Genomic DNA, 26,451 nt, shown 5'->3' with positions numbered 1-26,451 from the left:
CTTCTGAAAATGTCATGTGGTGCCTACAAAAGGGGATTGCCTTAGACCTTAACCAACTCCCCACGACCGCAATCTTTCTACATTATAAGCACTCAGTCTTCTGGAAAGTCAGAGAAGGAGATGGTGTGCATCAGTTTATGAAAGATCCAAACGCAGACAACTAACCCCAATTTTCACAACCGAGTAGGCAGCTATAAAGGAATATCTAAATCAAAAGTCCGTGCACTAATCACTTATCTGTATTGTACTGTGAAAGACACCCTAGATTTGTTGACCGTGCCAAGGCCAACAAAACACCCCTTAATGGAGCCAATTTAACGTTGAGTTTCCTTGAGTCTCATACCGTCAAATAACCTAAAATCGCAGTCCGAAAACATCTCTACATAAAGCGAGAAAGCTGGTAAATACTAATTAAGCCTCGTCCCCTATCCTACACATCTCTACCGAAAATTCCATCACTGAAACACTGTTAAAACAAGAAGCACCACCTCACCAAGATGCTTGCCATATGAAAGTTTACACCAGAACACGAAACAAAAACCGTGATCTTTAGGCATAATGCTCATTGCTCAGGGAACAACAGAAGTTGAAGAAAACTCTTAAACTCCGCAAGCATGAAAACCGAACTTCACTGAGTTTCCCAACTCATTGCACATCGAAATTCTTTGAAAAAAGCCATAAATTAAACAAAGCAGAACACATGCCCATGTAAATCCACTTCATATATCATTGTTATCACCACCTGAACACTAAATCAAGCAGCACAAAATTTACTAATCCTGAAAACAATTTCAGCTCTAAAACTTTTAATTCTCAAATACGATTCATACAAACCGCCGGAAGTTTCAGTAATTCAATCTACTATCATTATCTCAAAATCAAAACACCAGAACTACAAATTATTGTAATCCCAAATCGAATTTCACTTAAACCCTAGGAAATTACGCAATCATCACAGAAAACCCCTCTCCCAAAAAAGATTCACCAATCTCGAACCCTAACGATACAGAATGGTGTAAAGAGAAGGGGGATGGTACCGATGTCTTAGCCCCGACCCGAACCGGACCCGGCTCGACTTACTTCTGGGGCTGCGCAGCCCCCAGGATGTTGGCCTGCTGGAGCTCGAGCTCGTTGAGCTGCTGCTCGCGGTCCATGGCGATGATCAACGGAACCACCAGTATGAGGAACGAGGTACCGGCGATCCAGGCGGCCTTGCCGGTGCTCTTCATGAGCTTCTTCGTGACAAATGCGGCGTCGTTTGCGGCTTGCTTTCCCCGAATGACAATTTCGGACTGCGCCAGCTTCGCGATCACACCGTCGTCTTCCTTCTTAGGGTTCCGCCGTTCGGGGAGGGAGATTCCGCCTTTTCGAGCCTGGGCCGCCATTAGAGATAGAGGGATGGAGAGAGTTAGATGTAGCGTCCGGTGTGGGAGACTGAGAGGCGTCGTGGTTAATGTGATCGACGATTTTACTTATGCCAACGACATGTCGTTGCTCGCTTTTGCTATTGACTTCAAGTTGCTTTTTGTTATTTGCCTAGAGATGCTTTTGAATTTTAAAAGTCAGTATTACCTTACATCCATAGTTTTAGGGTGAAATTCCTAGTTCTACTGTTAGGGTTGGTTTGTCACTTAATACTACGATCTTGTGGTATTCTTTTTCATTTGTAAGTGAGAGATCTTAAGTTTGAATCTCGTAGATGACGAATTTGATACCAAATTAGGTTGCTTATTATGTGACTTAGCAGAACTCCTTCTCACCCTAATGTAAAAATATCAATGTACTTAAAAAAAAAACTGTTAGGGTTGGTTTGAAAGTGCAAGTATAAAATGCTTTTACTCACTAGTGTTCCTTGTTCATAGCACTTCGCTGTCACATCCCAGCCCGGGGGGACCACTTCCCGGGCCCGCTCCACCACCGTAGCACGATATTGTCCGCTTTTGGTCCCGACCACGCCCTCACGGTTTTGTTTCTGGGAACTCACACGAGAACTTCCCAGTGGGTCACCCATCATGGGAGTGCTCTCGCGCGCTACTCGCTTAACTTCGGAGTTCCAACGGAACCCAAAGCCAGTGAGCTCCCAAAAGGCCTCGTGCTAGGTAAAGATGAGAATATACATTTAATGATCACTTCCCTGGGTGATGTGGGATGTCACATTCGCAGTAGCAGTTTTATAAGAAATATTTGTCAAATGTCCATTTTGTTAAATTGAAATGTCTTTACTCATTTGGAAGTGATTTTGATTCTTTCAAAAGCACATCCAAATGACTCTTTAAATAGTTCCTGAATTTGGGATGGGTTTGGTACAATTACCATACCAAATTCTCATACAAGTTATCATACCAAACTTTTGGTATAGCAATATCTAGTACCATTATTTTGGTATACCAAATTTTAGTATGCTATAAAATTCAATTGGCATACGGTATGCCATAAAATTCGATTGACATAGAATATAGTATCGTGAGCATTGTACCAATTTGGTATTGGGCTATTTTTTATTTGGGCCCAAAAGGTTTTTTTGTTTCATTTTTTTGTTAAGTAAGTAGCCCACATATTAAGATGAAACTCAGTCTCATCTTTAACTTTTGAAATAATCCAATATACCTATAACCCACAACCAAGATTCATCATTCTTCATTATTTCACACACATTTAACAAGTCAAACCATGCATCAAGTATTAAAGATAAAAGTTAGGGATACAATCCAAATCAAATAGAAGTTAAGACTTTGAGTTGCAAACTAAATGAAATAGAAGTTAGGTTTAAAGTTAATGTCACTTAGTACTATAGTCTAGTGGTGTTCTTTTTCATTTGTAAGTAAGAGGTCTAAGATTCGATTCTCGCTAGAAGTGAAGTTAAACCACATTATTATGGCAAGCCCATTATAAGGCTTAGCTCATTCCCCCCCCTTTTTAGACCAAACCCAACCTTGGGCTAAATGCTATTTTTTAGGTTTTATTCCCCCCAAACCCAACTCAACTCATGCTAAATGTGTGGGCTAAAAGCTAAAAGCCAAATTCCCCCAAGATTTAGCTCAGAAAATGGTGTGGGCACCACCAGTAGGACCTCACTCACATGGGCATGTCTTCCATGATTTATTGAATTCAACGGCTGAGATCGAATATAATCAAATCTAACGATCCAAATTTAAATCCAACAGCTAAAATAATTAAAAAAATTATTTAACTCAAAATTTACCTAAATTTAGTGATTTTTCAATATTTATCGGAATTTAAATATTTTTAGATAAAAATGTTCATAAAATTAAATTATGATAGTGTACATAATTTTTTTTTAAATTACTTTAAAAATAAAAAATTAGCCTAAATTTATTCTTTAATAATCCCAGGCTAAAAAATTTAGGCTAGAAAGGTTGGAGTAGAAAAGCTGTTTCTGGGCTAAAACCTAAATTTTTTTAGCCTAAAAATTTTAGATTTTAGCCCAAGGGTTGAAGATGATTTTAGTGTAGATACTATCATTTGTTAAAAAAAAAGAAGTTAATAATTAGTATTATATAATAAAAATTGTTATTGGCATTTTAAAATTCTCATTTTCCATTTCAAACTTTTAATATGTAATAAGGGCACAAAAAAGTACGATATTGTATGATAACAGTATGGTACAATAGAAGGACAAAATATTCCACCCCAAAGTCAAACTATATTGGATGAAATACTGAATCAAAAGATAGATGTCAACTTGTGAGACGATTGCGTCGACCAGATTTATCCAACGAGATCGAGCCCGTAGGCTAGGTGACCAACAAAGTGCGATAAATATAACTTTTATAATGTAGGAAAAATTACACCCGTGTTGGAATTTGGCACCTAAACACACAAAATTGAGTTACATTGTCATATCTATCAATTTTGAGAAATCCTAAGAGAATTTCATTTTAAGAGAGTTTCTTTAACATTTCTCATCAAATTTTTGTCGCAGTGAAAAAATTGTGCGCAACTTTTAAGACACAAAAATCGATCAAAATCAGTTGTAGATGACCCGTTGCAACGAAAATTTAATTGAGAATGGCTCAACATTTTTTAGATGGCCATTTTAAACATAATCTGTTGTCCAAGTAGCACTTGTGCAGTATCCCGAAACCTATACCGAATTTGGTATGAGATTGGAAACTAATCATTGTGTTTCATCAACCAGTTTAATTTTCTAAAAATGTTGATCTACAAATTATTGCAAAATTATGACATCATGCTATAGACATTGTACAAAGTTTGCTGACCACATTAATAGAAGTAAATCCCACTTATATACGTGAGATTTACTTGTATTAGAAAGAAGATTATCAACGTAATAAATAAATTTGATCCACATAACAATATTCTAATTATTTTACAGAGTCCCATAAGTGAATTGGAAAAGTAAAACAACCATGAGCTTATTAAAATAAAATGGATTTTGACCTTGTTTTAGCAACCTAAACCCTCAAACTTCACAGCTTTTGATTTAATGGGGATACCAAAGTGATATTGTTTCAAACGTCTCACGCATCAAGATATAACTTTACTACATCACTACTCCCGAAAAGTTTGACAAACTACCACCTTAGTGTTCCAGTTTCACGTAATTCAATCAAGATCCACAATGTTTGAGGAAAAAAAGATTAGACAATATGCCCACTAACCCACATGTGCACTCATAAAAAAGAATCAATTCAACTTGGTTTTCAAGTCAAGAAATGGAGATTGCATATTATTCAGTTTATGAGATGGGAGTACTTCCTTCTTACTTCTCTCTGACTCCAACAGCTTGCACTTATAATTTGAATCGTTTTTTATGCTTCATGCCTTCAAAGTTCAAACACAAAACAGATGTACAAGAACCAAATCCATTCAAATTTGAAAACAGACGACAAATTACAAATTAAATTTCTTCCCTTTTGCCTTTTTGTGTCTTTTGCTTTTTCAGCAAACCTTCTATAATTCTTATCAACCTTCAATATTTTCCAATACCGATAATTTGGAAGTAATCTTTGTTTCCGGATTTCGAATCACAAACGAAACAACAGAGTGAGAAAACTCGAACTCGGAATTTACTCTTTTTTTCAAGTGTGTGTACAATTTTTTCTTGTATTCATGATCTTAATTGTGTTTAACGTTCTTTTGCTCGTTTTGAATTCTGAAAGTGTATCCAAAAGTGAAGGTGAGGCTACATGATCAACAAGAAGATCAGTTTTCTCCACAAGATGATCACAGAAAGTTGCTGTTGGCAAACATCCATGCAGGTATAATTTCCAGGTTTTTCAAGAACGAATACAAGTTACGTAGAAGATATTCTCGACGGATATTAAAACCATGCATGTCGAAATTCAATTTATCAATAGCTGAACTACGATATAATTTCCATTACTTCTAGAGAATTATTAAGTTGATATAAGTAAAAAAATCTGTATTCGTATAGGACGATACATAAGTTTCATACGTATATTTTGCAGCGAAGGAGATTAAAAGTTGTTCTTCACCATTGCTTGCCAGATTAACCATGGAGGCTTATGCACCTAAGTTACCCAGACAATCAATTTCTTCATCCAAAGGTTGAACTTCGGCTTTAAAAAAATTTTACCCTTCTGGTTATTACCATCTAAATTAATCTGAAAAATTAATCTGTACTTGTTAATGACAATAGAGAACAGCAAAAATCTTGGCAAGGCTACAACACCAGATGCTAGAGCTTGCTTAGTCCTCCGTCCTCGCGCCGTGTTATCGAGTCCTGGTAATTTGATCTTCTGATTCTTCTTTCATCAGAATTTGTATATTTCATGTAAAGGATCGAAGTTTTTATTTTTCAATTTTCGGTTTTCAGAAAATGATGGGATGATTGGAAGCATAAACAAGATAGTCGATCGTAAGAACTCACCGGCTATCAAAGTGAAAAACCCTAATACTGCTACCAGTTCTGCACAAAGGCCCCATCAAGAAGCCAAGAAAGCTCCAAGTCAGGCGAAGAAGAAGGCAACTGCAACTGCAACTGCAAGGCCTGTGGCTATGAACACGAACAAAGGCTCCAATATTAAAACATTTTTTAACAGTAATAATGGTGATGTGAAAAGTAAGTTTCAGAAACCCTTGGTGGGAAAACAGCATGCAAGTCTTGGAACGCGGGAACCAAGTTTCACTTCAAGTTAAATTTCGGTGTGCTAAATGATTTGTTTCTTTCATCATTTGAGCTTTGTTAAGGTGTGATGTATTTCACTTGTGAGAATTTATACATACAGTTCTTCTCTTATTCTGATATTGTAAGTCGATAAACGTAAATTTCTCGCTTGGATTTTAGATTTTAACTCTTGAAGTTATTCCAACTTTGTATAGTGTACAAAGATAAGACATTACTAAACTTATCGGAAATGATACAGTTATTTGTTTCTTGAGAAAAGGAAAAACATGGCTTCATTGGTATGGAGATGGAGAGTGGAATTTTGGGTATAAAGAGAAAGTACGCAAAAAAACATGTCCGCGAAAAACGTTTTCAACTATTTTAAAAACACGTCTAAACGAGTTTTTACTCTCTTCCTTTCGTTTGGTCAATTGGGCTAGTCTATCGCAACAAGCCCAAACCTAGTATCCCTCCCCTATCTACAAAATTTGGACGGCCCAAATCCAAAAAGACCTCCACGTCATAAAAAAAGGAAACAAGTAAAGAAAATAAAAATAAAATAAAGCACACATGCCCTGCGCCTAACACCCTTCAAGTTGTCGTCTCTCTTTTTCTGCTGCTTCTCGTTTTACCACCAAAATTTCTGTTTACTGAAAGGGCTTTAAATCTCTCTCTCTCTCTCTCTCTCTCTCTCTCTCTCTCTCTTTCTCCATATCTTCCTCGAAGCTCAGTTCCAGAACTCTCTTCAAAACGCCGCCGTATCTTTCCCTTAGGTACCTCTCTCTTCTTCCAAACCCTTTCGTTTCCGTTTCTTACTGCTATGTATTTCAATTAGGGTTTATCTTATCCTACCAAACCCTAGGCTTATTGCTTGTTAGGTTTTAATTTGACTGCGAATTGTTTAATTTTCAATGAGAGTTGTTTTCCCTTCTGGTTTTGGTTCTGTTAGTATTCAGATTGGACATGTAATATGCAGAAACTTAGGTGCAGTTTTGTTTGATTATTTAAAAATTTGGAGTTTCGACATTTAAATTAAACTGGTAGAAGTTGCACCCAGATGTAATGATGAATAGTTGAAAACTCATCAGAATTTTATTGAACCCGCATTTTTATTGATTCGTTACTAGTGTCTGCGATGATTTGAATTTATTTGTCCTGAAAGGGTTATGTGCACAGCTGATCTGTCAAATAGTGACCGAGCTGTGGTTTTGATGGCGAATTAGTTGTCGTAATTCTGTTTTATTAGTTCGACACTAATTACAGTACATTTTTACACTACGTATTATGAATATAAAGATTAACCAGTTTCTCTACTAAAGCATGTCATAATGTGTTTGTAAGAACTATTTTGTTAGTTGAAAATATGTGTGATGGACGTTTGAGGACGTTAGTCAATGTGCATCCGTGTCTGATCCATTTTTAGAGGCTTGTACTTGACTTCATTCCTACTGTTCCATGATAACAGCTCTATTAGTATCCAGAGGTTACAATGTTGGCAAAACAAATATTTAGAACATTCTACTCTCCTTTTTTTGAGTGGTTAGTTCTTAATTACTATATGTTTTGGATTGCATACCTAATTGTAAGTGGGACCCTGTCTCGCTCCTCTAAATTGGCTGTAGTGCTTATAAGTTTATTGTTTATATTCTTGCAGTTGGTACGATAGGAAGGCAAAAATTTGATCGTCAAGTATGGCAGACAGTGAGACGATTGTTGCTCAAACATCTGCAGTGATGGGGTATACATCAGCAGGATATACTTCAACGGGATATGCTGATGCCAGCTCAAATATTGCTACTGATGCAGGTGCATTGCATTCTGAGGCTACCCCAGAGTTTTCTAATACGCCTGGCGGTTCTAACATAGGCGATGGAAATGCATATTCTGCGGATCCCAATTCTCTCATGCAAGAAACACAAAGTTACACAGCATATGAGACCAAACCAGCTGTTGGAGTGACAGATGCTAGTGGGAATGTTGTTAGTAATGAAAATGACGCCTTGGAGTCATCTCAAGTTGCTAGTTATGATTCTTCTATGAATGGTGTTATTGCTTCTGGAGTGGGAACTGTTTCATCAGTTCATAATGGCGATGCTTCAGATAATGTCGAACCTCTTGATCCACAACAATTTGGGGATGCTTCTGGTATGTTCTCTTGCATGTTTTCTGGGTGAGATTACCATAAACTTTTGTTTAGCCACATGAAACCTGTACCTTTCAGTAATTGATCTGAAAGTTAGCATGTGATTATGTAACAGTAGTTTGTTAAACAAACCTCGTATTCTTGTATTAATTGAACATTTATTAAGGAAGTGTTTAGTAAAAGATATGCACTCATCTTGTAAGCATATCTGGAGAGATTTCTAACCATTTCAAAATTATCTTGTTGCTGCCATGGGAGTGGGATTTAAAAATGTGGTAAATATCCTGTTTCGGGTATATCCATAAGTTGTCAGTGAGCCAATAGAGACAGCACTATTTACGGATAAAATTCTGAACTTGTCATCAGATGCTTTAAGGTTGCAGTAAATACATGATGATGCTTGTCCTTTCAGATAGTAACTGTACCCTCAGGAACAGATTGTTTTGTTCATTATGTTCCTTTAACAAATCTGCCATTTTTCAAAACACGGGGGGATTAAATGTTGGGATTCCAATAGGGAGTTTGTAGTTATATCTTCTAATCTTCATCTGGTATTTTGTTCTTCCTTCTAGATTATGGGTCTGGACTCTGGAGTTACTTCATTTATCAGTTTACATGTTTTCATATATTTATTTCTTTCGTTTCTTTTATTGCAGCCATGTCTGTCGAAGAAGATAGACTGTGGAACATTGTGAGGGCTAATTCCTTGGATTTCAATGCCTGGACTGCTTTAATTGAAGAGACAGAGAAGATTGCAGAGGTATGTTAGCTGGATTTTTGAGTTATTAGATTAATCTTTTGGGTGAGTGTGAATCATCTGAGGTTGCAAAAGATGAGGTTTTGGCCGAGAAATTGTTGTTATTTAAGTATGATTCATATGAGGTTGCAAAACTGTGAACTTTCTGTACCTTGTATATGTTCTTAGATATTTCTTTGATGGTCAGCTGGCTTAGCATACCATGGTGCTCCCATGGTTTGCATTAGTGGGTAAATATGAAAGTAGCTATCTTTTGAAATAGCTGTAGTTTTCTGTATAATCTTAGATATTAGTTTATTTTATTTTATGAGGCATAAAAAGATAGAGGCTAAGTTTTAGTAATAGTTCTTCTGACCGAGAAATTAAATTGATAGTAGTAGTACCAATTGGAGAATGAAATAATAGTAGTAGTAATAATAATAGTAGTGAGACAGTGAGGAAAGGAGGATTTCCAAATTAGAAAGTCTGCTCCTTTATATTATGGAAATGGTAATATGCAATAAATATTGTGGTTACTTAATCATGTTGTTGTTCTTATAAGTGAAATCTTTACTTGGTGTTTGCAATCAAGTTGGTGTTTGCCACAACTCTTGCTGTCGGAATCTACTGACTATTTGAATATGATTCATACATTTACCTAGCAGTTCTTTTTTGAACTAACAAATTGCTCTACGTTTATATGCAGGATAACATATTGAAAATTCGGAAAGTTTATGATGCTTTTTTAGCAGAGTTTCCATTATGTTATGGTTATTGGAAAAAGTATGCGGATCATGAGGCACGTCTAGGTTCTATCGATAAAGTTGTGGAGGTTTATGAACGTGCAGTTCAAGGTGTTACCTATTCAGTTGATATCTGGTTGCATTACTGCATTTTTGCTATAAGCACATATGGAGATCCAGACACTATTAGAAGGTAATAGATCTTCTTTTATGCGTTGTTGGTGCTGGTCTTTGCTTTGGTAGTTCATGGTTGTATGGTTTCTCAGTTGCAACATACTGGTGTTCTTGTTTTCTAACGTCATTTCAGTATGATTCAACAGTGATTCCTCACATGTATTTCCACAAAGGTTTGATGGGAATGCACTTTTGAAATGTTTTTCTGATGTGCAATCCCTTGGTTTTGAGGCTACAGTATGAGTAGTTTTATTTTTTAATTTTTTTTTAAACGTTCTAATTCCATTTTTGACCTCAAATATGTGTTCTACCTTACCATGAAGACCTGCATCTTAGTAACTTAGAAGTCAATGAATTATGGCTCTATTTAACTTTGACACTCTGAAGTGCATCATTATGCAAATTGCTGCCGGGAAGATCTCAGCCAGTTAAGGGCTTAGATGGCCTCTATCACTGCTCCATTTGACGGACATAGTATGGTTTTTTTCAGGAAGGTAAATTCAGCGTTTAGAAGTGTCATATGGTGTTAGACTGAATTGTGCCGGTGTCTCCCTTTCATGGATGTGTTTATCTCAGCTGTATAACGTTTGTACTCATCTCATCACAATACTTCATGTTTATGGCGTTTCAGGCTTTTTGAGCGAGGACTTGCTTATGTTGGAACAGATTACCTGTCCTTTACTCTGTGGGATAAGTACATAGAATATGAGTACATGCAGCAGGAGTGGGGCCGCCTTGCCATGATCTATTCACGAATATTAGAGAACCCAAATCAGCAACTGGATCGGTATTGGAACAGGTGATCACCAGCTGCACATTCACATATTTGTTTAAATTTAATTTTTTATTTTTTGGGGTTTTTTTTCATCTCTTTTTGGTTACAGTATTTGAGGTTTTCAGTTTGTGCATTTATATCTTAGATTTGTATGGCATTGAAGATAATGTCAGCAGTGATTGTCTGTGCTTGTTGCTGTTTTTGAATTATTTACTTGGTAGGGCCAGGGACAAATGTATCACTGTGTGCTTGGCTAGTATCACAAGTAGCTTCTGGAAGTTTATGGAAGAGCTTATGAAAAATTCACATCTGTTTTACTCATTTAAACTTCAAGTAGTTAATTGTCTTATTTTTCGTTTGGGGCGCCTGGTTCCACTTTGTTGTCCTGGAATGCATGACTGTAGTTGATGGATGTGCTGTGCACGTGGGTAACCTGTAAATTCGAAGTGTTCATATATAGTACAAATATATTCTATTTGCCATCAAGCTAAGAATGCCCCTCATAATGTTTGGTTATAAGTATATATTTGTGTCTGATTTGTGGTTCTCATAGAATTATACTAAATCTACAATATTGTATGTTTACAACTTTACATGCAATTTCTCTATGTGCATGAACACTTATGTGGATAGTGCATCTTTACTTGCATGGTATTGAAATTTGTTTGTCTTATTCCTGGTGCCAACAGCTTTAAGGAGTTAGCTGGAAGTCGGCCACTCTCAGAATTGAGGACTGCTGAAGAAGCTGCAGCAGCAGGAGGTGCACATTCAGAGGGTATTGACAAAGTAAATGGGGAAGATGTTCAATCTGATGGTGCAGAACAATCTCCTAAACCTGTAAGTGCTGACTTAACAGAAGCAGAGGAGTTGGAGAAGTATATCACCGTTAGAGAAGATGTGTATAAGAAAGCTAAAGAGTTCGATTCTAAGATCATTAGTTTTGAAACAGCTATTAGGAGGCCCTACTTTCACGTGCGGCCTCTCAATTCTGTAGAGCTTGAAAATTGGACCAGCTACCTAGACTTTATAGAAAGGGAAGGCGACTTGAGCAAGGTATTTTCAGTGAATTTGATTTCGTTTTTGGATTTATGGCTTGAAGTTTTTAGTTGCCCTGCTTGTTATACATTAACTCACAGCCGAGTAATATTTGCTGCACTATGCTTTATTGGCTAAATCGTTGGATGAAGCAACTTTTAAAACGGGAATTTGAACTGAGACTAAAGCATGGGCCTTCGATTTGGTTTCTTTGAGGCTAAGTATTTCAAACTCTCATTTGTCAGTGCACGTTCTAGGTTCATGATGTGTTAATAAATTTTATTGTTTTTAAAGTTCCAATGTTATGCATGCAGGTATCTTCTTATCTTCCTAACCATCTGTCTGTCAGGCAAGGAGGGTCCCTCCTTTCCTATTTGAGGGGCCTCTCTGTTCTACTAATGGAGTATTTCTTGGGCATATCTCCTTTGTGTTTTGTTTATCCATTCGTTCCTTTTATGGTTAATGAATGCACCTTTTTTAATTAATTTTTATTTTATTTTTGTGAAGGTTGTCAAGCTATATGAAAGGTGCCTAATTGCTTGTGCTAATTATCCTGAATATTGGATTCGATATGTTCTATGCATGGAGGCCAGTGGAAGTATGGATATTGCCAATAATGCTCTTGCACGTGCAACCCAGGTTTTTGTGAAGGTATTTCCTTGTATGCTATCAACTTAGACACAATTTTGTGGTGAATGAACTTCAATAATTCTTTATTTTGAAAGAGATAATGATGATAAAACCATGTCTTCCTTTTTTCTAACTAATCTTGTATCCTCGTAAATTGTAGTTTGTGGACTGAAAATGAATCAGTTAATGAATTAGTTTGTGTGGGGAATTGAAGTCCAATGTTGTGCATGCATTTATCAAGATTGGTCTAGAATGCTGTATATATTACCTGTCACAGCAGTCACAAACATGATTATGAACTTAAATTTTAAAGTATTGAAACTATTGTAGATTATTGACCATTGAACCCTCAAAGTGAGCTGGGCAGATACAGAATATGATCCAACAATCATCCATGGCATTTTCTTCTCTCTATCTTTGCCTTGTGTTATGTTTGTAAACCTTGCCTCTTCCAGTTGAAGATTAGGAAATTTCTATTTCTTTTTTTATCCTACGTTAGATACAGAATTACGGATGCATAACAGAGACCTTTCATACGGGACGCATACATGTTCCTTATATTGAAGTTAGTGATATATTATCATATGCTGATTTAGTTATGTGTTGAACTGGAGATATTGCTCACAACTGAACAAAATTTTGGGAACATGCCTTCTTTATGTTATCATTCTGTTGAGTAACGATTCTTTTTTCTGGTAATGTTGCATGTTTGACCTGTTTCTCTTGAAATTACAGAGACAACCGGAGATTCACCTTTTTGCTGCTCGATTCAAAGAGCAGAGTGGGGATATACCTGGTGCTCAAGCTGCCTATCAACTTGTACATTCTGAACTCTCGCCTGGTCTTCTTGAAGCAATCGTGAAGCATGCAAATATGGAACACCGTTTGGTAAGATGATGTAAACAAGTTGAACCATACCAGTTTCCTTACACAAATTGCATGTTTAAACCTGGTCATTTCTTTAATTTTTTTTCATAGGGAAATGTGGAAGCTGCCTACTCTTTATACGAACAGGCCATTGCCATTGAAAAAGGAAAAGAGCATTCACAGACGTTACCCATGTTGTATGCTCAGTACTCTCGGTTCACTTACCTGGTAGGTTATTAGTTGATGTCTGTCTTTTATTTTGGTTTACTGTTGAAGTTTTAGCTTATCTTTATATTGATTTTTTGTATTGATTTTTTTTTTTTATAAAATAAAAGTCTTGTGGATCATACTAGAGTTGTTTTTGGTGGTTCCTTTTATATTTTATGTGCATGTGTTTTTCCTCTGAAATATATCAGCTATTACTTGCATTTTTCTTTTCAAAATCAGAACGTGAAATTGATGATGTGAAGTTTCAACTGAACTAAATGTTTTGGAATTTTATTGCTTTTATTTTTCTATTGTTCCTAGGTTTCTTTGAATGCGGAAAAAGCTAGAGAAATTTTAGATGGAGCACTTGAGCATGTACAACTGTCAAGAGCATTTCTTGAGGTTCTCTCTCTCTCTCTCTCTCTGTATAGATAAACACACACACATATGTATATTTTTCTCCTCTCTTGTAGCCAATGTCCTAATTTCTCTTCTTTCCTTTAATTTTCACATGCAGTCCATGATAGTTTTCGAGACAATACAGCCACTGCCAAAGCGAATTGATCACATAGATTCATTGGTTGTGAAGTTCATAGAGCCCAGCTCAGAGAGCCCCAATTTTGCTAGCATTGCTGACAGAGAAGAGCTATCTGGCATCTATTTGGAGGTATAGATTTTATGTTTTCTTGTAAGATTAACTTTTCACTTTTCCAGAGGTATGTATAGTGTTGCGTTGAATGATATTTGAGCGGACTCTCTCTCTCTCTCTCTCTCTCTCTCCCTCTCTCTCTCTCTCTCTCTCTCTCTCTCTCTCTTTCCCTCTCTCTCTCTCTCTCTCTCACACACACACACATACACATTTAAATATTGAAAGGTGGAACTAGCACTACGGTGCATGTTTATGTTCTGTCACTGGTGAAATATTTTAATGATTCCCTGCGAAGGATGCTGCTCTTGAACAAGTTTTCCCTTCAAGTTAATTTTCATTTGTCCTATTGGCCTTTTAAATGCCTGAATGTTCCGTTTCTTTCAGATTTTATTTTATTTTGGCTTCGTAATTCTAACGTGCTAACAAATGATTTTGCAGTTTGTTAATCTCTTTGGAGATGCAGTGTCTATCAAGAAGGCTGAGGATCGACATGCTAAGCTCTTCATACCTCATAGGAGCAGCACGTCAGAGTTGAAAAAACGTCAAGCTGAGGACTTTCTATCTTCAGATAAAGTGAAGCTAGCTAAAGCTTACTCTGGTGTTCCATCGCCCGCCCAGTCGATCATGGGAGCATATCCAAATGCACAGAGCCAATGGCCAGCTGGTTATGGTGCACAGCCTCAAGCTTGGCCACCGGCTACGCAAGCTACTCAGGGACAACAGTGGCCAGCTGGTTATACCCAACAGGTAGTTTTCTGACATGATTCATTTGATAGAGAAACCTTTCGTTGTTCAACGATTGAATTTTCACGTTTGCCCATTATTTTAAATCTTAAAAGTAGAATTGATTATCTGATTCGTTTGGTCAAATTTTGTTTCAATAGCCGTACAATGCATATGGTGGTTATGGAACTGCTGGCTACGCTAATCCGCAAGCGCCCGCGGTGGCACCACAAACTGCTGCTTATGGTGCTTATCCTTCTACATATCCTGCTCAGGTATGTTACTTTGTCTTTCATTTATTCTGGTGTTTCGTGTAGTTTCCGAGAGCTGATAGTTTAGTTGCAATTTCAGCAGGCCGTCCCGCCACAAAGTTACGCGCATCCAACCGTGGCAGCGGTAGCACCAGCGGCAGCAGTAGCGCCGGCTCCGCAGCCTGCTTCAGTTCCTCAGGCGTATTATGGGAGTTACTACTGATGTGGCAGGAATAAGCCTGCATATTTTGCCTTTGTAACTTAATTTTCTCCTTTTGAAAACCTTACTGATAGACTGAGTTACATTTTTCGGAAACATTGGTTTGTAGCTGACATATTTTTGGGGGAGACACAGAGAGTGATCAGTTTAGTCGTTTGTGGAAATTGTATTCTTGTATCGATCTTTTAACATGATGGTTAATTGTTGTTTACTGTAAATTTAACTATGTCATCGTCGTCGGAATCGGAAGTCTCCGAATGCCGACATGCCTCGACCCTTTAAATTCATGTTAGATTGTATCATTGGAAGTTCATAATTCTTTTTCGTCAAAAGCATTTCTAGTGAAAACGCTTGTATTAGGAGCACGTTGAAATTTTAAATAAAAATTCAAGTGTTTTCTAAATTAAGCACATTGCAATTGCTAATTTCATACGGCACTTTTAATTTTTTTGTCAATCATGATGAAAAACGTTTTGGTGATCCGAACACGCTTTTGAAATAGTTTCAAATAAGCCTTATGCTGGAAGGTTAGAAGATAAATTACTCACTACGGAGATTTATCTATATGAATCGGACAAACAATAATATTGATCGTTGATGCAAGTTACCATGAAAAACTAGACAAATAAGAACAAGATTGTCAATGCACGTGAGTCTTGTATTGTGGCTTACATTGCATCTACACAATTTTTGATGCAACGCATGACTCATATCATCAAAATTTTAGACAAACATGAATTAGATTGTCAATCCACATGAATCTTATAGATATAGCTAAACTCACATGCATCTGTGTGCGACTTTTTGATACAGCGCACACTCATCTTGGCAAAATCGAAACAAACAAAAAACTTCACTGTTGATCCACTTGAGTCTTGTAGTTACTGCGGGATCTGCATGCGTTTGCGTGCAGCTTCTTGACTCAGTACGTTACTTGTCGTTTTAAAATTCTGAAAGGAAATAGTTCTTTTTAACCTAATTGGGTAATTTTACTTACCTTATTTAGAAGGTACAAATTCGATTTCCCAAACCCCATGTCCCTGTGTTTGGCAAAAACCATTCCAAACACATGACTTAACCCTAATTGGCAAAAACCACTTCATCTTTCCTCTATTGGCTTTTCCACTCGGCATCACAAAATCAGGATATTTAGCAAACCCCCACTAAAAGATAAAGTGGAGCGCATTTGATCACGCTCTCATCCACCAATACTTTACCAATACACCCCTTGCTAGGATCTTAGCTGTTGATTTGATCTTACCCTATCAAATCAATGGATGGGATTCTGATTTTCGACGGTTGAGATCCTACTAAGGGGTATATGATTTAAGTTATCTTATAAGACCAAACTTAACCTTGGTCCAAATGTTATTTTTTAGGTTTTATTCCCTCCTCAAACCCAATCAATGTTAAATATGTGGGCTAAAAGTTAAAAGCCAAACAAAAACCAATTTTCCCCCAAGATTTAGCCTAGAAAATGGTGTGGGCACCACCAACGGGACCCCACCCACATGGGCATGTCTCCCAGGATTTATTGAATCCAACGACTGAGATCGAATATAATCAAATCTAACGGTAAAAAAAGATCTAACGACCCAAATTTAAATTCAACGGCTAAAATAATTAAAAAAAATTATTTAACTCAAAATTCACCCAAATTTAGTGATTTTTCAATATTTATCGGAATTTAAATATTTTTAGGTGAAAATGTTCATAAAATTCAATTATGATAGTGTACTTAATTTTATTTTTTTTAAATTACTTTAAAAGAAAAAAATTAGCCTAATTTATTCTTTAATAATCTCAGGTTAAAAATTTTAAGTCAGAAATGTTGGAGCAGAAAAACTGTATCTAGGCTAAAAATTTTAGGTTCCAAGGGTTGGAGATAGTCTAATAGCTCTAAGAGTCACATTTAAGATTTAATATGTGAGTTTGATACATCTTAAAATTTAATAGTTGTGAAAGTCATATTTTATAATAATTAAACTCATGAAATTTATATATTAAATCAAACAATCGACTCGCTTCTAATAAAAGTAGACCCAAATATTCAACGTGCAAAAAACCTTGCTGAATCAGATTTGCCCGTCTTTGAATAATTTAGTGGGGAAACTAAAAAAATGTGATACAAGTAACAAATACTAGCAAATTGGCACGTTATACAGGATTAGAGATTTAAAACAAAATCGAAAGTCGATAGGGTAAATCGAAAGAAGTTCATGAACTTGTGGGTGCCTACATAAATATTTGATATTTCCCCATTTTGTATCTCTACGCAAAGCTTTGCTCGGGTTGCGTTGAACGGCCGAGATTCGAAGCAATCGAACGGCCGTGATTTCCTGCCGCAAAACCCTTTAAAACTATCGAATCGGAGGCTCACAAGGCAAAAGCCGGAAGCAAGCAGCAGAAGCAGAACCCTTTGGGAGATACAAAGCCATTTTTTGAGCTTCCGTTTACTTCCGGTCCTCGGCAAGCGAAGACGGGGACGAATCCCGAGGTGCCCTAAAGCCTTTGGGTTTAGGGTTTCGGATTTGTAGTTGCTTCTCTGTGTGTGTGGATCTGCGTCCGATCAGAGTGTTGACGGAGACGACTGCGATTTAGGGTTTTGCAGAGTACAAGAAAAAGTCTTTCTTCGTCGCTGCATGCTTTTCTGCTGAGAGAGGAGGCAATGGCAAGTTCTAATCCGGGAGCTGTTCGTGCTGTTCAGGTCAAGATTCAATCTTTATACTATTTGCGGTGTGTGATTATTTGTTGTGTGTATGTATAGGTGGATTTGTATTGTGTGTAATGGGTGCTTTGGGGGTTTTTGCAGGTGGGTTCTTACTTTGTGACCCAGTACTATCAGATTCTTCAAAAGCAACCTGATGTTGTTCATCAGTTCTACTCTGATGGAAGCTCCATGATTCGTGTCGATGGCGATTCCACGGAATCTGCTGCCGGTATACTGGTAATTGGACTCTTCTTACTCTTAGCGGCACGGAATTGAGTTTCTTGGTTCAGTTATTTTTATTTTTCTTTGGTCAATGTTAAATCATCCTGTGTTTCTAGGAAATGATAGTCACTTTGCATTGGCTTGGTCCTAATTTTTTACTGTTTGGACCAAGAGGTGCGCCCCAGTTTGATTTTAAAACTTACCTCTCTATTATTATGTTAAGCTACAATTAAATGTTTGTTGAAGTCTGAATATCAGGGATTGGAATGTTGTTTATTGACTTTCTCTGCATATGTACCATTTTCTCCCTCTAATGCCCCCGATGCTTTCCTTTAATCTTGGATAACTTAAGATTGTTGTTGTCTGTCATCATCGGTAAGATTGCAGATAAGTGGTAGTTGATGAGGTTCATCCCAATTACGATCCAAGAACAAAGAAAAAAGTCACTTTAGATGTATTGAGTTGTTGGAATTGATTATCACCTTAAGATTAGTGTCATTGGTACCTTGCAGTGCTTTAAGTTGTGAGGGAAAATTTATATGTAACCCCTGCTTTGTGTCGTGGTTTGTATGTTTCATTATATAGATCCTCTCTCAAGTTGTGTTTGAATGTTTATGCACAACCTTCTACATTCATACACATGTGTTTGCCATTTCAAATGACTCATTTGCATTCCTAGGTTGGATAGTTTTAGACCTTTGTGTTTTTTTTTGTTCCCCTGTTATGTAATTAGCTCATTTGATGCCTTTTTTTTTATATCTGTGCAGCAAATTCATTCACTTGTAGTGTCACTAGGTCTTACCTCAATTGAGATCCAGACAATCAATTCCAGCGATTCTTGGGATGGAGGTATTCTTGTGATGGTTAAAGGGTTTGTTAAAACAAGGGAATCAAGTGGAAGGAGGAAATTTGTCCAGACTTTCTTTCTGGCTCCCCAGGACAAAGGTTACTTTGTTCTCAATGATATGCTTCAGTTCATTGAGGATGAAGTTGTATTCCAACATCCTGAACCCATACAGTCAGAAGGCAGATTTGATATGCAACCAAGTTCTTCTAGCCCCCTTCCAGAACCACCAGGTGCTAACATCTTTTAATTGTTATTTAGGATTTAATTTATTGAGTTATTCTCGGAATGGGGTTCTTATTTGTAGACATTGTCATTATAAATTTCAGAGTACTATGCCTTTGTGCATGTTTCTGCTTTCCTTAATTAGCGTTTGGCAGAAATGTTTGGTGAATCCAGGTCGAGGGTAATATTATTATATTACAATCAGAGGTGGGAAAAGCTCATGTGCATTGCTGTGCTTTTTTGGTTGCTTTCTTTTTTCTAGCTGTTAATTTGGGGAGGTATCCATGCATGTATTGCTATAGTGTTCTCCATATGCATCATTGGAAAGATGTTAAGGATTACTTTGCTGGAGAAAGTTGGTCTGTATGTATTGGCTATAACTCAGATTTTTTTCTCTGCAGTTTCTGACTATGTCTATGAGGAAGAACCCAGGGAGTACGTGAACTCCGTTGATGTAGAAGATGATCCAATTGATAAGTATAGTCTCCCAGAACAACAGGTGCAGCACGATTTTGAGACTGAAGTGGTGGTGGAAGAAACTCCTGTGGAGGAGACATATTCGTCGTTTCAAAGTGTGGTAAACAATGTGCAAGACGCACCTGCTGCTGCTGTCGAGGAACCGGTGGGAGAGCCTCAAAAGAAAACTTATGCTTCTATAGTATGTGCCTAAACTGATTCCTACTACTCTTGTGTGAGCATGTCTTTATGTCCTTGTCTGCGTCTTTGCGCGTGCGAATTTTTCTTTTTTGCATCAGCTGGAAACTGCTTCGACTATACTGCAGTTGCGCAACAATCTGATATTCCGTTAGCTCTATTTTGTTGAATATGCTTTAGTAACACATGTTTTATTTTTTGTTGTATATGACCAAAAAAAATAGTTGCGGGTTGCTAAAGGACTGTCTGCACCAGCAGTAGCTCCACAACCTTATAGTAGAAGTGCTCAAACTTCGTCAGAGTGGAATTACACACCTCAGCCAGCTGTTGAACAATCCAACTCTGCTCAGTCATTTGTGCCTGAGTCGGGGGCAGAAGCAACAGAGGAAGGTTATGCAGTGGAGGAAGAAGGTAGCTTTTGAGCCATATTTTACTCAACACCTGAATATGTTGCATTGGACCGTATTATTAATTTAATAGATTATTTTGTTTTGTCAGAATGAAAATGATGCAATGACCATGCTTTTAATTTTTTGTATTATAAATTGCATGACAAAGATTCATAATTTGAGTTTTGAATTGATAAGTTGGTTGGTGAGCTCCAACATGTATGAGGAATTTCGGATTGAAATTTCAGGTTCTTTGATATGTCAAGATGCTGTAGTTTTATAAATTTAATTAGGTACATTTTAAGCATTTGTAAGTTGAACCTTATGTTAAATTATTGTTACAGGTGAACTTCTGAAATCTGTCTATGTAAGAAATTTGCCTCCGACGGTTACTGAAGATGAGATTGAGGAGGAGTTTAAAAACTTTGGTCAAATTAAACCTGATGGAGTCTTTGTTAGAGCTCGCAAGGTGAGTTTTTTTTTTCTCCTACAATTAGTGCCAGTATCTTTGAACTGGATTGGAGCTGAAGTAGAAATTGGTGCATGCAGGAAATTGGAGTCTGCTACGCTTTTGTTGAATATGAAGACTTTGCCAGTGTTCACAATGCACTTAAGGTTTGATTTTATTTTATATATTTATTTTTTGTGATTTAAGTTGTTGAGTTTTTGGCTTTCGCTTCAAAATGCTCATGGATAAAGGAAAATTTCCTGTTATTTGATTAAGTCCTCTTAGTTCTTGTATGTGGTTATGCATCTATTGCGAATTCTTAGGGCATATTGCATTTGTCTTTGGGCATTCAATTATTTAGAGTTACCGTACTTACTCTTGCACTCTTGTCACCATTGATGATCTATCTGCCTGTGTATTTGCTTTGTTATATATGTTTTGGGTTTTGTCTGTAATTTGTACTTACTATACTAAAATGTGTGGGGTATGGTGTTTTGATGTTTTAAGGTCATTTTATTGCAGATAAATGGTTGAATTTTTCAGTGCAAAGTGTTAACTGAATTTCTTGTGGGATATGGTCAATTATTGGGCAATCTCTATGGGATTCGGTATCTAGAATTAAAAATTACTCCATTCTTTTCTGTTAATGTGGATTGATATGCTGTTGTATCTTCAGTCAGTTCCCTTTTCAGGAGCTTATGATGTCTTTGGGGCTTGGTGTCATTCTACAATGTAGTTTTGATTGTAGGGTTTATATTTTTTGGGTATATCTCTTGTATTGCTGGTCCATTGCTTCTTGTATTTTGCTGTTTAGCACATTTTAGTAAAATTTATCAATCTTCTACAAAAAGCATTATTTTTTGGTAAAGTGATCTGTATATATTGTGCATGGCTTAAAGTGTGTTTTTCCCTGTAGGCGTCTCCAATTCATTTAGCTGGAAGGCAAGTATACATTGAGGAGCGGAGACCAAACAGCGCTGGAGCAGCAGCTCGAGGAAGTATGTGCTTAATTTCATTAGTCTTTTCTTAACATCTTTGATTGGCAAAATTGTCAGACTTAGGCCTGCGTGATGTAATTCTTAAATACTGTATCTGTTGGAAAAACATGAGTGTAAGGGGATGTATCAGGGATGTTGTGTGGAGTCCTCGAGTGGCCCTTACGGCTGTGTTGGTAGCTGCTGCAAGGAAGTGATGTTGCCTTCATAAATCTTAGAATTTTTTGTGTTAGAGATAGAGAACATGCTTTTTCCCAATCAGTCTCAGAATCAAATTTGCATTGCAGTCTTCCTTCTTCTAAGATGTCGTTTAGATGTGCATTACTTTATCTGTCAGTACAATGTGCATTACTAGTGTCAAGGTTTTTCATGGAACCAAATCATTTGTCTGTTCATGAGCTTACTGAGTCTTTTCATGGAACCAATTCATTTAGAATGTGATCTAACAAACTATTAAGCATCTATGCATCTGTTTTCATTAGAGAGAACATTTAATTTGCTCAACTTTTGGTCTCCTTACGTGGATTTTGAATTTTTCAACCAGGAGGAAGGGGCAGGGGCAGAGGAGGTTACCAAACTGACGCCACAAGGGGGCGTTTTGGTGGCCGGAGTTCAGGCAGGGGTGGTTACCAGGATGGGGATTACAACAGACCGAGAGGCAATGGTTTCCATCAGCGTGGCACACGATAAGCCAGCAAGGACTTTAGTTCTGTGTCCATATGGGCAGAAAATCGAAGCAAAATTTACCCGGGGTGGTAGAAAGCTTTTCAAATGCAGAAGATTCCTAGATAGTTTCGTCAAATTGTATTTGTACTTTTTTGAGTGTCACATGAAAGTTTATTTGAACTTCCGTCTCTGTTTACAGTTAACAGGTTTTCGTTCCCCTTGGATGGTTTTTATCATGCGATTCAAGCGGGGAATTTTGGGCCTTTCAAGCCCCAGTTGTGAGGGAATGTGATAAGATGTTTGTTTCCAGTTTCCCATATGAAGCTTTTCTGAATTCGTTAATATATTTCTTGTGTTTCTGTGTTCTCGCCCCTTTGTTTCGAGGGCAATTATTCTGTTCTTTCGGGAGATGGGATTTGCTTCCGTTCTCATTCCGAGTCTATTGTCGCCAACGAAAGAGGTAAAAACTGAGAGGACAACCATTCATCTCAGAAAAATGTTTATACATAGGTCGTGAACATTCTTGTTGGCAACCTCGTCACCATTACAACGCTAGTAAACAATTTTAGGCACTTGCAGATGTCATGATTCCGTCGTGAAGATACGATGGCACGGCGCGGTGATTGTACTCTGCATCGGCTTCGTCCTCGTCTTCCTCTACTTCCCAGAGAAAATTGGCATATGCTGCGTGGACATGGCTGAAATTGAAAAATGGCAAGTCTTGTCAAGATTGGTGCCTTAAAATTCATTCCAGATTAAACTCCTTATCTGAAGACCGCACACACTTTCTCTCTTCCTGCGCGCCTCTCCTTATCTTCGTCCCGTGATTCTTCTTTTGTTTATTCAATCCGAAGACGAGGAAGGCGTGCACGAGAAAAAGGGTGTACGTAAATCATTTCCGTTAATTTTTAGAACTAAAATTCGAAGTACCTGTCTTGAGGTGCAGCTTGGACTGCTCGTTCATAGTAGCTCAAGGCTCTATCTTGGTCATGGTGTAGCTCCCAAATTAGCTTAGCATATTGAGCCATAACTTCACCATCATTAGGATCTGCTAGGATGGCTCTAGAGTAGTACTCCTCTGCTCCCTGAAGATCTCTCTTGCTCTGAAAACAGACATTTGATGTTAGTATACTCGCAAAGACCAAAAATAAAAAGCCGAAAACACATTAGACGTGAGTTAGGTTAGTTGGTCAGGACAGCGTGTCCATCCTCTTACACCCGAATTCAATTCTCATCCCATATATTAGAAAGTCGAAAACACAAAGTACAGAAGCACAGAAAGTTCACCTGATACAAAAATTGAGCGTAATTTCCAAGGAACAAGGGGCTTCCTGGATTTTCCTCAACCAGCTTCTTGTAATGCCCCTCAGCCCCACGGTTGTCATCTCCTCCATCACTACCATAGCCATCCCACTTAACCTCTCCACCACCGCGCCTACCGCTACCACCACCACCAACCCCAAGCCCCTTTGCAAGATACATTTCTTGACTCGCAAGCTCTCTTTTTTCTTCAAACCCTGCCCTCCATATTTTGTCCAAAAATTTCAAATCCTGAGTTAAGCTCACGTTCTTCACCTTCTCCTCTAAACCAACATTTTTGCCTTCCGTTGCCACAACTCTCTCCGTATCCTCCTCACCGAACTCCTCTTCTTCCTCTTCCTCATATTCCTCATATTCCACGTCACTATCGTCCTCATCATCTTCATAACCTCCCGACTTATGCAACGAAAAAGACGGTATAGTTTCCAGCATCATGCACTTGGATCGTGCAGAGAACATGTTGGGTAGTTTTGAATCCAAGAACTGATCTTCAGTGTCACAAGAAGCATGGGCCAGTCCTTCCAAGTTCCCATCAGACTGAGCCCTTCGGAACCCGGTTAGCGAATGCCGGTCCAAATCGAGAGAGGAATGAGAGATTGGTGAGGAGTTGTGTGAGATGTTGAGAGATCCAGGTTGGTGGAATGAAAACTTGGTGGGAGTGTGTTGGTGGAAGGTGGTTGGTTTGGGATCAGACTGATGTTTGCTGATGATGTTAGGACTTTCTGAGACGTAGGATGTAAGGAGAGATCCAATTACTGGTGTTGATGAGCTCCTTAGCAACATGATTGAAAGTTTTTGCTGATGATTCTTTGCCTTCTGTTCTGATTCTGATGATGAAGTTCTGTAAAAGTCAGCAACAATATAATATATATACACACACATAGAGGACTTGTATTATGAAGCTCAATTATTACAATATTCAGCCAAAATTTTAATATATTTAATTTTCACAGCTAATGGAGGGCATGTTCGGAAGTGCCTATGAAAGAGCTAAAAGCTTTTATGTGAATCAAAAGTGTTTTTGGGTTGAAAAGCTTTTCTTGGGTTAAAAACACTTGATTTTTTAGTATGATTTCGATAATATCTTAATAAAAATGCTCGTAACAAAAGTGTTTCTAGTGGAAGCACTTATTAGCATTCTTACAAAAATAGTCTCGAACAAACACACTTTCCAGTTACTCATTGAACGAAATAGAAGCTGAAGCTATCATAATCCCAAAATATATATAAATTTTCATTCAAAAACAATGAATCTTGAACAAAGAGAAAAAGAAAAATTGGGAAACTAAAGAATAAGAGTCCCATGAAGAAAATCTTTGACTTCAATCAGCTCTTTTCAAAAAAGTGAAATTGCAATGAGGAAGGAGAGAGAGGGAAGAAGCTGCATTACCACTTTTTGGGATATTCCAGTTCCAAACACCTCCAGTGGCTTAAGGGACAAACAATTATTTTAATTATCTTTGAGCCTTATTTGGACACCCTCTCTTCTGATATATAAAGCGGCGGCTGGAAACGTGTGTTCTTGATGAATTTGATATGCCTTTTCACTTGGAGAATAAAAATTTATGATAATATTTGCATGGTGGAGAAAAAAGGGTTGGATTTTACTCGGTCCAGGCTATTAAGTTTTGCTTGGTATTTGGCAGGCTGGAAAATGTGGAAGGTGCTGAGAAATGAATACACCTCTCTCTCTCTCTCTCTCTCTCTCTCTCTCTCTCTCTCTCTCTCTCTCTCTCACCCACCTTTATCAGAAAAATCACATGACACTTGACCTAAGCAAGTGGCAAGTAAATGTGTCACAAGACTCCAACAACCAACCATCCTCATTGAGTTAACACATTTGTGACGTTTTGGTACCATAATTCAAGATTTTTCTGCACTTTGATTCTATACCATAAGAAAATATGAGTTTTAAGTCTCAAATGATAAATGTATGTGGCTTGTTTGTTGTTACCCACCACATGATCGATTTACAAGGTGAGCGCCGTGAGGCTAAGTGTATCGGAGTATTGAATACTCTGCTATTCAAAGCATTTAGATGTATAAGAAATTTTTGCGATTTATGATATGATAGTTATTTAAAGATTTTCTAAGAGTTATTCATATTAAGGCCCTCATACTTACACAATTTATATTAAAACACTTTATAAAACTTTTATGTTAAAAAAGCCCATTTTAACTTTTTAAAACGCAAAAACTAATGTAGGTGACATACAAACATTATATAATTCTAGTAGGCTTTTTGTTCTTCTCAAATTTTAACCTTAAGAGTGTGCACTTGTAATTACATACACTATGAGTTTGGTTTAACTAATTTTATAATATGCTCTAGTATATATGATACAAAGAAATTTTTCGTCGTTAGATCCTTAATACCAAGATTTAACAACTATAAATTCTGAACTTATAAGATGTACCATAGCATACTCGAGTTTTCCTGTTATTTTGTACACATTCTTTCAAGTACATAGTAGAAAAGGTAGACAAATTCACATGAACTTCAGTTTTTTTGTTGTAAACTATACAAAGGGAGAATGCAAAAAATAATAAAGCTTTCATAATACTTAAATTATCTTTCTCCCATTAGGATTTCAAAAAATAAAAAACAATATTCACAAAATATAAACTCTTATAGTGAGAGTGTGGGTGATTATGTTCATTATTTTTAAAATATATTTTACTAAAAAACAATAATATCTAAAATAAGTAAAAT

General features: G+C 37.2%; 5 protein-coding genes across 8 annotated transcripts; 3 read left to right on the top strand and 2 right to left on the bottom strand.

Moving 5' to 3' along the window:
* Nucleotides 1–707: 707 nt before the first annotated feature.
* On the bottom strand, nt 708–1,447 carry LOC137729618 (mitochondrial import receptor subunit TOM9-2-like). Its single transcript, XM_068468597.1, has one exon. The coding sequence runs from the start codon at nt 1,383–1,385 to the stop codon at nt 1,077–1,079; it is 309 nt and encodes a 102-aa protein (XP_068324698.1). The 5' UTR covers nt 1,386–1,447; the 3' UTR covers nt 708–1,076.
* A 3,530-nt stretch (nt 1,448–4,977) lies between these two features.
* Nucleotides 4,978–6,218, top strand: LOC137727580 (uncharacterized). Its single transcript, XM_068466420.1, has 5 exons — nt 4,978–5,028; nt 5,145–5,243; nt 5,454–5,552; nt 5,645–5,731; nt 5,822–6,218. Coding segments are annotated over exons 1-5 (609 nt in total). The 5' UTR covers nt 4,978–5,027; the 3' UTR covers nt 6,145–6,218.
* A 510-nt stretch (nt 6,219–6,728) lies between these two features.
* On the top strand, nt 6,729–15,476 carry LOC137728038 (pre-mRNA-processing factor 39-1-like). Of its 3 annotated transcripts, none has more exons than XM_068466914.1 (14): nt 6,729–6,885; nt 7,767–8,257; nt 8,912–9,015; nt 9,698–9,927; nt 10,540–10,707; nt 11,373–11,736; nt 12,226–12,369; nt 13,084–13,236; nt 13,327–13,443; nt 13,744–13,824; nt 13,940–14,089; nt 14,510–14,818; nt 14,956–15,069; nt 15,149–15,476. In XM_068466914.1, exons 2-14 carry the CDS (start codon nt 7,804–7,806, stop codon nt 15,266–15,268), a joined length of 2,508 nt encoding a protein of 835 aa, XP_068323015.1. In that variant the 5' UTR covers nt 6,729–6,885; nt 7,767–7,803; the 3' UTR covers nt 15,269–15,476. The 3 variants fall into 3 exon arrangements, with proteins under 3 accessions (XP_068323015.1, XP_068323013.1, XP_068323016.1); XM_068466912.1 differs by having other exon boundaries at nt 15,146–15,476; XM_068466915.1 differs by lacking the exons at nt 6,729–6,885; nt 7,767–8,257; nt 8,912–9,015; nt 9,698–9,927 and adding an exon at nt 10,342–10,402 and having other exon boundaries at nt 15,146–15,476.
* Nucleotides 15,477–17,575: 2,099 nt separating this feature from the next.
* Nucleotides 17,576–22,730, top strand: LOC137727722 (nuclear transport factor 2-like). The gene is made up of 9 exons (XM_068466539.1): nt 17,576–17,972; nt 18,078–18,212; nt 18,965–19,274; nt 19,668–19,924; nt 20,145–20,331; nt 20,654–20,778; nt 20,859–20,924; nt 21,674–21,755; nt 22,297–22,730. The coding sequence occupies exons 1-9, from the start codon at nt 17,934–17,936 to the stop codon at nt 22,440–22,442; spliced, it is 1,347 nt and encodes a 448-aa protein (XP_068322640.1). The 5' UTR covers nt 17,576–17,933; the 3' UTR covers nt 22,443–22,730.
* A 149-nt stretch (nt 22,731–22,879) lies between these two features.
* LOC137727724 (uncharacterized) lies at nt 22,880–25,419 on the bottom strand. Of its 2 annotated transcripts, none has more exons than XM_068466541.1 (4): nt 25,129–25,419; nt 23,706–24,579; nt 23,349–23,521; nt 22,880–23,116 (listed from the first exon to the last, which is right to left on the bottom strand). In XM_068466541.1, exons 2-4 carry the CDS (start codon nt 24,519–24,521, stop codon nt 22,984–22,986), a joined length of 1,122 nt encoding a protein of 373 aa, XP_068322642.1. In that variant the 5' UTR covers nt 24,522–24,579; nt 25,129–25,419; the 3' UTR covers nt 22,880–22,983. The 2 variants fall into 2 exon arrangements, with proteins under 2 accessions (XP_068322642.1, XP_068322641.1); XM_068466540.1 differs by having other exon boundaries at nt 23,706–24,565; nt 25,129–25,418.
* Between the last annotated feature and the right edge of the window lie 1,032 nt (nt 25,420–26,451).

The sequence above is a fragment of the Pyrus communis genome, chromosome 3 (genome assembly GCF_963583255.1).
Source record: "Pyrus communis chromosome 3, drPyrComm1.1, whole genome shotgun sequence".
NCBI lineage: Eukaryota > Viridiplantae > Streptophyta > Magnoliopsida > Rosales > Rosaceae > Pyrus > Pyrus communis.
This window is presented reverse-complemented; position numbering and strand designations above follow the sequence as displayed.